At 43.0% G+C, this 13,442-nt stretch overlaps 1 protein-coding gene across 3 annotated transcripts in view; it reads left to right on the top strand.

Annotated features, from left to right (window-relative positions):
- LOC110491187 (plexin-B3) overlaps positions 1–13,442 on the top strand; it is a 168,489-nt gene that overhangs the window by 141,375 nt on the left and 13,672 nt on the right. For 2 of the 3 annotated variants that reach the window (XM_090204046.1, XM_090204047.1), the window contains exons 25-31: positions 406–584; positions 3,803–3,869; positions 4,325–4,471; positions 4,855–5,008; positions 7,586–7,689; positions 7,908–7,989; positions 11,704–11,858. In XM_090204046.1, the coding sequence (XP_090060172.1) occupies positions 406–584; positions 3,803–3,869; positions 4,325–4,471; positions 4,855–5,008; positions 7,586–7,689; positions 7,908–7,989; positions 11,704–11,858 (888 nt within the window). Of the gene's footprint in view, positions 1–405; positions 585–3,802; positions 3,870–4,009; positions 4,197–4,324; positions 4,472–4,854; positions 5,009–7,585; positions 7,690–7,907; positions 7,990–11,703; positions 11,859–13,442 lie in introns of those variants that run through there. The other variant, XM_090204048.1, reaches the window with a different exon arrangement.

The raw sequence follows: 13,442 nt of genomic DNA on the forward strand, positions 1-13,442 counted from the left end.
TCCTCCCTCTCCTCCTCCTCCTCACCCTCCTCCTCCTCCCTCTCCTCCTCACCCTCCTCCTCCTCCCTCTCCTCCTCACCCTCCTCCTGATCCCTCTCCTCCTCCTCCCTCTCCTCCTCCTCCTCCCTCTCCTCCTCGCCCTCCTCCCTCGCCCTCCTCCTCCCTCTCCTCCTCGCCCTCCTCCTCCCTCTCCTCCTCGCCCTCCTCGTCCTCCTCCCTCTCCTCTTATCCTTTCCTACTCCCGTCCTCCTCTCCTTCTCCCTCTCCTCCTCTCCTCCTTCTCCCTCTCCTCCTCCTCTCCTCCCTCTCCTTCTCCCCCTACTCCTCTCCTTCTCCCCCTCCTCCCCTCCTTCTCCCCCTCCTCCCCTCCTTCTCCCTCTCCTCCTCTCCTTCTCCCCACTCCAGTTCATCCACACCCTAGAGGCCCAGCAAAACTTCTCCCAGCGTGACCGTGGCTACGTGGCGTCTCTCCTGACCATGGCCCTGCACGACCAGCTGGAGTACTTCACTGATGTCATGAAGACCTTACTGGGAGACTTGGTGCAGCAATACGTCACCAAGAACCCCAAACTCATGCTGCGCAGGTGGGTCCTGGTGGACCTGGACCGGTTACATCTCACATATCACTATATAGTGAAGTCTCTTTGACCAGGGTCTATATATAGTGAAGTCTCTCTGACCAGGGTCTATATATAGTGAAGTCTCTCTGACCAGGGTCTATATATAGTGAAGTCTCTCTGACCAGGGTCTATATAGTGAAGTCTCTTTGACCAGGGTCTATATATAGTGAAGTCTCTCTGACCAGGGTCTATATATAGTGAAGTCTCTCTGACCAGGGTCTATATATAGTGGTCTCTTTGACCAGGGTCTATATAGTGAAGTCTCTCTGACCAGGGTCTATATAGTGAAGTCTCTCTGACCAGGGTCTATATATAGTGGTCTCTTTGACCAGGGTCTATATAGGGAAGTCTCTCTGACCAGGGTCTATATATAGTGAAGTCTCTCTGACCAGGGTCTATATAGTGAAGTCTCTCTGACCAGGGTCTATATATAGTGAGGTCTCTCTGACCAGGGTCTATATATAGTGAAGTCCCTTTGACCAGGGTCTATATATAGTGAAGTCTCTCTGACCAGGGTCTATATAGTGAAGTCTCTCTGACCAGGGTCTATATATAGTGAAGTCTCTCTGACCAGGGTCTATATAGTGAAGTCTCTCTGACCAGGGTCTATATATAGTGAAGTCTCTCTGACCAGGGTCTATATAGTGAAGTCTCTCTGACCAGGGTCTATATAGTGAAGTCTCTCTGACCAGGGTCTATATAGTGAAGTCTCTCTGACCAGGGTCTATATATAGTGAAGTCTCTCTGACCAGGGTCTATATATAGTGAAGTCTCTTTGACCAGGGTCTATATAGTGAAGTCTCTCTGACCAGGGTCTATATAGTGAAGTCTCTTTGACCAGGGTCTATATAGTGAAGTCCCTCTGACCAGGGTCTATATATAGTGAAGTCTCTCTGACCAGGGTCTATATATAGTGAAGTCTCTCTGACCAGGGTCTATATATAGTGGAGTCTCTCTGACCAGGGTCTATATAGTGAAGTCCCTCTGACCAGGGTCTATATAGTGAAGTCTCTTTGACCAGGGTCTATATAGTGAAGTCCCTCTGACCAGGGTCTATATATAGTGAAGTCTCTCTGACCAGGGTCTATATATAGTGAAGTCTCTCTGACCAGGGTCTATATATAGTGAAGTCCCTTTGACCAGGGTCTATATAGTGAAGTCCCTCTGACCAGGGTCTATATATAGTGAAGTCTCTCTGACCAGGGTCTATATATAGTGGAGTCTCTCTGACCAGGGTCTATATAGTGAAGTCCCTCTGACCAGGGTCTATATAGTGAAGTCTCTTTGACCAGGGTCTATATAGTGAAGTCCCTCTGACCAGGGTCTATATATAGTGAAGTCTCTCTGACCAGGGTCTATATATAGTGAAGTCTCTCTGACCAGGGTCTATATATAGTGAAGTCCCTTTGACCAGGGTCTATATAGTGAAGTCCCTCTGACCAGGGTCTATATATAGTGAAGTCTCTCTGACCAGGGTCTATATATAGTGAAGTCTCTCTGACCAGGGTCTATATATAGTGGAGTCTCTCTGACCAGGGTCTATATAGTGAAGTCCCTCTGACCAGGGTCTATATATAGTGAAGTCTCTCTGACCAGGGTCTATATATAGTGGAGTCTCTCTGACCAGGGTCTATATAGTGAAGTCCCTCTGACCAGGGTCTATATAGTGAAGTCTCTTTGACCAGGGTCTATATAGTGAAGTCCCTCTGACCAGGGTCTATATATAGTGAAGTCTCTCTGACCAGGGTCTATATATAGTGAAGTCTCTCTGACCAGGGTCTATATAGTGGAGTCTCTCTGACCAGGGTCTATATATAGTGAAGTCTCTTTGACCAGGGTCTATATAGTGAAGTCTCTCTGACCAGGGTCTATATATAGTGAAGTCTCTCTGACCAGGGTCTATATATAGTGAAGTCTCTCTGACCAGGGTCTATATAGTGAAGTCTCTCTGACCAGGGTCTATATATAGTGAAGTCTCTCTGACCAGGGTCTATATATAGTGAAGTCTCTCTGACCAGGGTCTATATATAGTGAAATCTCTCTGACCAGGGTCTATATAGTGAAGTCTCTTTGACCAGGGTCTATATATAGTGAAGTCTCTCTGACCAGGGTCTATATATAGTGAAGTCTCTCTGACCAGGGTCTATATAGTGAAGTCTCTCTGACCAGGGTCTATATATAGTGAAGTCTCTTTGACCAGGGTCTATATATAGTGAAGTCTCTCTGACCAGGGTCTATATAGTGAAGTCTCTCTGACCAGGGTCTATATATAGTGAAGTCTCTCTGACCAGGGTCTATATATAGTGAAGTCTCTCTGACCAGGGTCTATATATAGTGAAGTCCCTTTGACCAGGGTATATATAGTGAAGTCTCTCTGACCAGGGTCTATATATAGTGAAGTCTCTCTGACCAGGGTCTATATATAGTGAAGTCTCTCTGACCAGGGTCTATATATAGTGAAGTCTCTCTGACCAGGGTCTATATATAGTGAAGTCTCTCTGACCAGGGTCTATATATAGTGAAGTCTCTCTGACCAGGGTCTATATAGTGAAGTCTCTCTGACCAGGGTCTATATAGTGAAGTCTCTCTGACCAGGGTCTATATATAGTGAAGTCTCTTTGACCAGGGTCTATATAGTGAAGTCTCTCTGACCAGGGTCTATATATAGTGAAGTCTCTCTGACCAGGGTCTATATATAGTGAAGTCTCTTTGACCAGGGTCTATATAGTGAAGTCCCTTTGACCAGGGCCAACAGGGCTCTTTAGCTCAGTGGGCTAACACGGCCTTGACGAACCCGTTTTGTGTAACAGAGGTGGTTCGGTGAACCACTTGATGAACCAGTTATTTTGAGGTGTGAAGACCAGATTCCCAGGCTTCAGCTCAGTAGCATTTCCCCTGGCTTTTACATTGTTCCTAACTTCTCTCTTTCCTCCCTCTTTTCTCTCCTTCCCTCTCTCTCTCTCTCTCTCTCTCTCTCTCTCTCTCTCTCTCTCTCTCTCTCTCTCTCTCTCTCTCTCTCTCTCTCTCTCTCTCTCGTGCTCTCTCTCTCTCTCGCTCTCTTCTCTCTTGCTCTCTCTTGCTCTCTCTTGCTCTCTCTCGCTCTCTCTCGCTCTCTCTCGCTCTCTCTCGCTCTCTCTCGCTCTCTCTCGCTCTCTCTCGCTCTCTTTCGTTCTCTGTCTCAGGACGGAGACAGTGGTGGAGAAGATGCTCACCAACTGGATGTCCATCTGTCTCTACTCCTTCCTCAAGGTGTGTGTGAAGCTGAACATTTTTCCCGACTTCCTCATTACCCACAGAAATGTGTCAAATCAAATTGTATTTGTCACATACACGTGTTTAGCAGGCTTGTGTTGTCATAAATACGTGTGTATCTGACCCTCCTACTGTAGGAGGTGGCTGGGGAGCCCCTGTATATGCTGCTCTATCGTATGTGTGTGTGTGTCTGTGTGCCCCTGTAGGAGGTGGCTGGGGAGCCCCTGTATATGCTGCTCTATCGTATGTCTCAGCCAAGCTCTCCCTCTCTCCTCTCTACTCTCTCTCTGTCTCTCTAAATGTCTCCATTATTCCCATGAACGTGTGTATCTGACCCTCCTACTGTGTGCCCCTGTAGGAGGTGGCTGGGGAGCCCCTGTATATGCTGTACAGAGCCATCAAGTACCAGGTGGTACTACTGCTCTATCGTATGTGTGTGTGTGCCCCTGTAGGAGGTGGCTGGGGAGCCCCTGTATATGCTGTACAGAGCCATCAAGTACCAGGTGGATAAGGGACCAGTAGACGCTGTGACGGGGAAGGCCAAGCGCACCCTGAACGACAGCCATCTACTGAGAGAGGACATCGACTACTGCTCGATCGTATGTCTCTCGTTTCATCATCAGACATACATCTTCTTTTGAACCGTTTCCAAATAGATTTGTTGTGGCTGATGTCTGGAAGAGAGAAGTCACTCCACTTCGTATGAAGACGTCTGAGTCCACCTTAAGTCCACTGATACACTTCAGCTGTATTTGAAATGGCACCCTATTCCCTGTATAGTATAGACCCATATAGACCATAGGGCCCTGGTCTAAAGTAGTGCACTATATAGGGAATAGGGTGCCATAGGGCTCTGGTCTAAAGTAGTGCACTATATAGGGAATAGGGTGCCATAGGGCTCTGGTCTAAAGTAGTGCACTCCATTTCACACACTACCCTCTCTCTCTCTAACTCTTTACTACTCTCTCCTCTGTCTGGTCAGACTCTGGTGGTGAAGAGTGGTGTGGAGGTGCAGCCGTGTCCCGTCAAGGTGTTGGACACCGACACCATCACACAGGTCAAAGACAAGATCCTAGACCAGATCTATAAAGGAGCTCCCTTCTCACAGAGACCTGCTGCAGACTCACTAGACCTGGGTAAGGTATAGAGTCCTGGGTAAGGTATAGAGGCCCGGGTAAGGTATAGAGGCCCGGGTAAGGAACAGGGACCCGAGGCCCGGGTAAGGAACAGGGACACCCGAGGCCCGGGTAAAGAATAGAGTCCCGGGTAAGGAATAGAGTCCCGGGTAAAGAATAGAGTCCCGGGTAAGGAATAGAGTCCCGGGTAAGGAATGGAGTCCTGGGTAAGGAATAGAGTCCCGGGTAAGGAATAGAGTCCCGGGAAAGGAATAGAGTCCCGGGTAAGGTATAGAGACCCGGGTAAGGTATAGAGACCCGGGTAAGGAATAGAGTCCCGGGTAAGGTATAGAGTCCCGGGTAAGGTATAGAGACCCGGCTAAGGAATAGAGTCCCGGGTAAGGAACAGGGACCCGAGGCCCGGGTAAGGAACAGGGACCCGAGGCCCGGGTAAGGAACAGGGACACCCGAGGCCCGGGTAAGGAACAGGGACACCCGAGGCCCGGGTAAGGAACAGGGACACCCGAGGCCCGGGTAAGGAACAGGGAATAGTTGTCTATGGCTATTGTTACCTCAATGAATATAATAGCAAAACTCTACTAATGAATTTGATGTTTTAATTATGGTCAATGTGATGTTTTAATTGGTGGTCAATGTGATGTTTTAATTGGTGGTCAATGTGATGTTTTAATTGGTGGTCAACGTGATGTTTTAATTGGTGGTCAATGTGATGTTTTAATTTCTGGTCAACGTGATGTTTTAATTGGTGGTCAACGTGATGTTTTAATTGGTGGTCAACGTGATGTTTTAATTGGTGGTCAATGTGATGTTTTAATTGGTGGTCAATGTGATGTTTTAATTGGTGGTCAATGTGATGTTTTAATTGGTGGTCAATGTGATGTTTTAATTGGTGGTCAATGTGATGTTTTAATTGGTGGTCAACGTGATGTTTTAATTGGTGGTCAATGTGATGTTTTAATTGGTGGTCAACGTGATGTTTTAATTGGTGGTCAATGTGATGTTTTAATTGGTGGTCAATGTGATGTTTTAATTGGTGGTCAATGTGATGTTTTAATTGGTGGTCAACGTGATGTTTTAATTGGTGGTCAACGTGATGTTTTAATTGGTGGTCAATGTGATGTTTTAATTGGTGGTCAATGTGATGTTTTAATTGGTGGTCACTGTGATGTTTTAATTGGTGGTCAACGTGATGTTTTAATTGGTGGTTAACGTGATGTTTTAATTGGTGGTTAACGTGATGTTTTAATTGGTGGTTAACGTGATGTTTTAATTGGTGGTCAATGTGATGTTTTAATTGGTGGTCAACGTGACGTTTTAATTGGTGGTCAATGTGATGTTTTAATTGGTGGTCAATGTGATGTTTTAATTGGTGGTCAATGTGATGTTTTAATTGGTGGTCAATGTGATGTTTTAATTGGTGGTCAACGTGATGTTTTAATTGGTGGTCAACGTGATGTTTTAATTGGTGGTCAACGTGACGTTTTAATTGGTGGTCAACGTGATGTTTTAATTGGTGGTCAACGTGATGTTTTAATTGGTGGTCAATGTGATGTTTTAATTGGTGGTCAACGTGATGTTTTAATTGGTGGTCATCGTGATGTTTTAATTGGTGGTCAATGTGATGTTTTAATTGGTGGTCAACGTGATGTTTTAATTGGTGGTCAACGTGATGTTTTAATTGGTGGTCAACGTGACGTTTTAATTGGTGGTCAACGTGATGTTTTAATTGGTGGTCAACGTGATGTTTTAATTGGTGGTCAATGTGATGTTTTAATTGGTGGTCAACGTGATGTTTTAATTGGTGGTCATCGTGATGTTTTAATTGGTGGTCAATGTGATGTTTTAATTGGTGGTCAATGTGATGTTTTAATTGGTGGTCAATGTGGCGTTTTAATTGGTGGTCATCGTGATGTTTTAATTGGTGGTCAACGTGATGTTTTAATTGGTGGTCAATGTGATGTTTTAATTGGTGGTCAACGTGATGTTTTAATTGGTGGTCATCGTGATGTTTTAATTGGTGGTCATCGTGATGTTTTAATTGGTGGTCATCGTGATGTTTTAATTGGTGGTCATCGTGATGTTTTAATTGGTGGTCAACGTGATGTTTTAATTGGTGGTCAACGTGATGTTTTAATTGGTGGTCATCGTGATGTTTTAATTGGTGGTCAACGTGATGTTTTAATTGGTGGTCAACGTGATGTTTTAATTGGTGGTCAACGTGATGTTTTAATTGGTGGTCAACGTGATGTTTTAATTGGTGGTCAACACACCAGTTCTGGTTTCCAGAACCTTTAGTAAGAAATACTGAACCGTCAGTTTGTAAAGCACCATTCATACAAGGTTACTCTGCAAACAGAGATCTGGGTATGTGACGGAGATGTTTGTATGAACCAGGCTCAGGGTTAACTTGCCCGAGACCTGAAGAATCGCGTTAGCTCCCCAAGCTAATCACTAGGCTTGAGCTTATCGGGCTAGCACGGTCTTGTAACGTTCAGGTAACCAGGGTTCAAACACAGGCATTCTGTCCCGAGGATGTTTTCGTCACTGATATGAGGTGAATGTGATTTTCGTCGTCAGAATGGAGATCGGGGCAGGCGGGTCACCTGACTCTGTCAGACGATGATGTCACAGCAGTCGTCCAGGGACGCTGGAAGAAACTCAACACTCTGCAGCACTACAAGGTACCACACACACACACATACACACACACACACCACCCCTACACACACACACGACCCACACACACGACCCCTACACACACGACCCCTACACACACACGACCCCTACACACACACGACCCCCACACACACACGACCCCTACACACACGGCCCCCACACACACGACCCCTACACACACACACTGATGAGATCTGCTAAAGTAATTGTTTACTCTCCTCAGGTGCCAGACGGAGCGACCGTGGCTCTGATCCCCAGATCAGCTGTCGTCATGGGGATACCCCAGGTCTACCAGACTGGAGAGAGTAAACACTGATATACTAGAACCTGTTATACTACTATAGAACCTGTTATACTACTATAGAACCTGTTATACTACTATAGAACCTGTTATACTACTATAGAACCTGTTATACTACTATAGAACCTGTTATACTATAGAACCTGTTATACTATAGAACCTGTTATACTACTATAGAACCTGTTATACTACAATAGAACCTGTTATACTATAGATCCTGTTATACTACTATAGAACCTGTTATACTACTATAGAACATGTTATACTACTATAGAACCTGTTATACTATAGAACCTGTTATACTACTATAGAACCTGTTATACTACTATAGAACCTGTTATACTACTATAGAACCTGTTATACTACTATAGAACCTGTTATACTACTATAGAACCTGTTATACTACTATAGAACCTGTTATACTACTATAGAACTTGTTATACTACTATAGAACCTGTTATACTATAGAACCTGTTATACTAGAACCTGTTATACTACTATAGAACCTGTTATACTACTATAGAACCTGTTATACCACTATAGAACCTGTTATACTATAGAACCTGTTATACTATAGAACCTGTTATACTACTATAGAACCTGTTATACTACTATAGAACCTGTTATACTACTATAGAACCTGTTATACTACTATAGAACCTGTTATACTACTATAGAACCTGTTATACTATAGAACCTGTTATACTACTATAGAACATGTTATACTACTATAGAACCTGTTATACTACTATAGAACATGTTATACTACTATAGAAACTGTTATACTATAGATCCTGTTATACTACTATAGAACCTGTTATACTACTATAGAACCTGTTATACTACTATAGAACCTGTTATACTACTATAGAACCTGTTATACTACTATAGAACCTGTTATACTACTATAGAACCTGTTATACTACGATAGAACATGTTATACTATAGAACCTGTTATACTATAGAACCTGTTATACTAGAACCTGTTATACTATAGAACCTGTTATACTACTAGAGAACCTGTTATACCACTATAGAACCTGTTATACTACTATAGAACCTGTTATACTAGAACCTGTTATACTACTATAGAACCTGTTATACTACTATAGAACCTGTTATACTACTATAGAACCTGTTATACTATAGAACCTGTTATACTACTATAGAACCTGTTATACCACTATAGAACCTGTTATACTACTATAGAACCTGTTATACTACTATAGAACCTGTTATACTATAGAACCTGTTATACCACTATAGAACCTGTTATACTATAGATCCTGTTATACTACTATAGAACCTGTTATACTATAGAACCTGTTATACTACTATAGAACATGTTATACTACTATAGAACCTGTTATACTATAGATCCTGTTATACTACTATAGAACCTGTTACACTACTATAGAACCTGTTATACTACTATAGAACCTGTTATACTACTATAGAACCTGTTATACTACTATAGAACCTGTTATACTACTATAGAACCTGTTATACTACTATAGAACCTGTTATACTACTATAGAACCTGTTATACTCCTATATATACCATGTTATACTACTATAGAACCTGTTATACTACTATAGAACCTGTTATACTATAGAACCTGTTATACTATAGAACCTGTTATACTAGAACCTGTTATACTATAGAACCTGTTATACTACTATAGAACCTGTTATACCACTATAGAACCTGTTATACTACTATAGAACCTGTTATACTACTATAGAACCTGTTATACTATAGAACCTGTTATACTACTATAGAACATGTTATACTACTATAGAACCTGTTATACTATAGATCCTGTTATACTACTATAGATCCTGTTATACTACTATAGAACCTGTTATACTACTATAGAACCTGTTATACTACTATAGAACCTGTTATACTATAGAACCTGTTATACTACTATAGAACCTGTTATACTATAGAACCTGTTATACTACTATAGAACCTGTTATACTACTATAGAACCTGTTATACTATAGAACCTGTTATACTACTATAGAACCTGTTATACTACTATAGAACCTGTTATACTACTATAGAACCTGTTATACTACTATAGAACCTGTACTACTATAGAACCTGTTATACTACTATAGAACCTGTTATACTACTATATAACATGTTATACTACTATAGAACCTGTTATACTACTATAGAACCTGTTATACTACTATAGAACCTGTTATACTATAGAACCTGTTATACTATAGAACCTGTTATACTAGAACCTGTTATACTAGAACCTGTTATACTATAGAACCTGTTATACTACTATAGAACCTGTTATACCACTATAGAACCTGTTATACTACTATAGAACCTGTTATACTACTATAGAACCTGTTATACTATAGAACCTGTTATACTACTATAGAACCTGTTATACTACTATAGAACCTGTTATACTATAGATCCTGTTATACTATAGAACCTGTTATACTACTATAGAACCTGTTATACTACTATAGAACCTGTTATACTACTATAGAACCTGTTATACTACTATAGAACCTGTTATACTACTATAGAACCTGTTATACTACTATAGAACCTGTTATACTGCTATAGAACCTGTTATACTACTATAGAACCCGTTATACTATAGAACCCGTTATACTACTATAGAACCCGTTATACTACTATAGAACCCGTTATACTACCGTAGCACCTGTTATACTACCGTAGAACCCGTTATACTACCGTAGCACCTGTTATACTACCGCAGAACCCGTTATACTACCGTAAAACCCGTTATACTACCGTATAGCCTGTTATACTACCGTAGAACCCGTTATACTACCGCAGAACCCGTTATACTACCGCAGAACCGTTATACTACCGTAGAATCCGTTATACTACCGTAGAACCCGTTATACTACCGTAAAACCCGTTATACTACCGCAGAACCCGTTATACTACCGTAGAACCCGTTATACTACCGCAGAACCCGTTATACTACTGTAGAACCCGTTATGCTATCGTACGTCATTACTGCAGCGATTTGATAGTGACCTTCAGTGTTATGATCTGTTTTGGTAGCTGAGTAATGGAAGGCGGAACCAGACGGATATCTGTTAAACTAATTCCATCTTCATGGATGCTTCCAAAGTGTCACCCTGTCTGTGTTTAATGTCAACAGTAGGATACTACTATAATGAATATGGTGTGCCTCCCTCTATAGTGGTACCCTGTTACCCTGTGTCTCCCTCTATAGTGGTACCCTGTCTGTGTTTAATGTCAACAGTAGGATACTACTATAATGAATATGGTGTGCCTCCCTCTATAGTGGTACCCTGTCTGTGATTAATGTCAACAGTAGGATACTACTATAATGAATATGGTGTGCCTCCCTCTATAGTGGTACCCTGTTCCCCTGTGTCTCCCTCTATAGTGGTATCCAGTTACCCTGTGTCTCCCTCTATCTATAGTGGTACCCTGTTACCCTGTGTCTCCATCTATAGTGGTACCCTGTTACCCTGTGTCTCCCTCTATCTATAGTGGTACCCTGTTACCCTGTGTCTCCCTCTATAGTGGTACCCTGTAACCCTGTGTCTCCCTCTATAGTGGTACCCTGTTCCCCTGTGTCTCCCTCTATAGTGGTACCCTGTTCCCCTCGGTAGTATTTTCAGATTTGCCCTGTGTGTCCCTGTATGGAACTGTAAGTGTGTCCCTCTGTGTTCTCCGTAGAGATGCCCATGTTGGAGGGGGAGGAGGGGCTGAGGCTGTGGCACCTGGTGAAGTCCAACGAGGAACCAGAGATCCCCAAACACAGCAGCATGAGAGAGAGGGAGAGGGCCAAGGCCATACCAGAGATATACCTGACACGACTACTATCTATGAAGGTAGGTACACACACACACACACACACACACACACACACACACACACACACACCCACACACCCACACACACACACACAGGGAACGGGTTCAGGCTATACCAGAGTGCATATCATAAGTATTCACCTTTCAGCAGGACAATAACCTAAAATACAAGACCAAATCTACATTGGAGTTTCTTACCAAGAAGGCGATGAACGTTCCTGAGTGGCCGAGTTACAGTTTTGACTTAAATCGGCTTCAAGATCTTTGGCAACACTTGAAAATGCCTGTCTAGCAATGATCAACAACCAATTTGACAGAGCTTGAAGAATACACAACTAAATCATGTGCAAATATTGTACAATCCAGGTGTGTAAAGCTCTTAGAGACCCAGAAAGACTCCCAGCTGTAATCACTCTTAGAGACTGACCCAGAAAGACTCCCAGCTGTAATCACTCTTAGAGACTGACCCAGAAAGACTCACAGCTGTAAGGTGATTCTAACATGTATTGACTCATAGGGGGTTTGAATACTTATGTAAATAAGATACAATACAAATAACAAAAATGTATATTTCTATTCAATCCATTTTGAATTCAGCCTGTAACACAACAAAATGTGGAATAAGTCAAGGGGTAGGAATACTGACATGAGACCCATCAATGCATCCGATGTTTAAAGTTATTGTCCTGCTGAAAGGTGAATTCATCTCCCAGTGTCTGGTGGAAAGCAGACTGAACCAGGTTTTCCTCTAGGATTTTGCCTGTGCTCAGCTCCATTCTGTTTCTTTTTTTTTATCCTGAAAAACTCTCCAGTCCTTAACGATGACAAGCATACCCATAGCAGGATGCAGCCACCACTATGATTGAAAATATGAAGCGTGATACTCAGTAATGTGTTGTATTGGATTTGACACAAACATAACGCTTTGCCACATTTTTTGCAGTATTACTTTAGTGCCTGATTGCAAACAGGATGCATCCTTTTCACTCTGTCATTTAGGTTAGTATTGTGGATTAACTACAATGTTGTTGATCCATCCTCAGTGATCTCCTATCACAGCATTTAAACTCACCATTGGCCTCATGGTGAAATCCCTGAGTGGTTTCCTTCCTCTCCGGCAGCTGAGTTAGGAAAGACGCCTGTATCTTTGTAGTGACTGGGTGTATTGATTCACCATCCAAAGTGTAAATAATCAAAAGGATTGGACCCTTTTTTTTCAATTTCCACCTAAAATGACCCAAATCTAACTGCCTGCCTTGATACCATTTGAAAGGAAACACTTTGAAGTTTGTGGACATGTGAAATGTAATGTCCTAATGTAGGGAGGAGGGGGGAGAGTGGGCCCTACTGTCGGGGGGAGACTGGGCCCTACTGTCGGGGGGAGACTGGGCCCTACTGTCGGGGGGAGGCGGGGAGCGGGCCTACTGTCGGGGGGAGAGTGGGCCCTACTGTCGGGGGGAGAGTGGGCCCTACTGTCGGGGGGAGAGTGGGCCCTACTGTCGGGGGGAGAGTGGGCCCTACTGTCGGGGGGAGGCGGGGAGCGGGCCTACTGTCGGGGGGAGGCGGGGAGCGGGCCCTAATTTCAGGAGGGGGGGAGCGGGC

This window comes from Oncorhynchus mykiss, chromosome 16 (genome assembly GCF_057628025.1).
Source record: "Oncorhynchus mykiss isolate SJ-2025 chromosome 16, ASM5762802v1, whole genome shotgun sequence".
In the NCBI taxonomy this organism is placed as follows: Eukaryota; Metazoa; Chordata; class Actinopteri; order Salmoniformes; family Salmonidae; genus Oncorhynchus; species Oncorhynchus mykiss.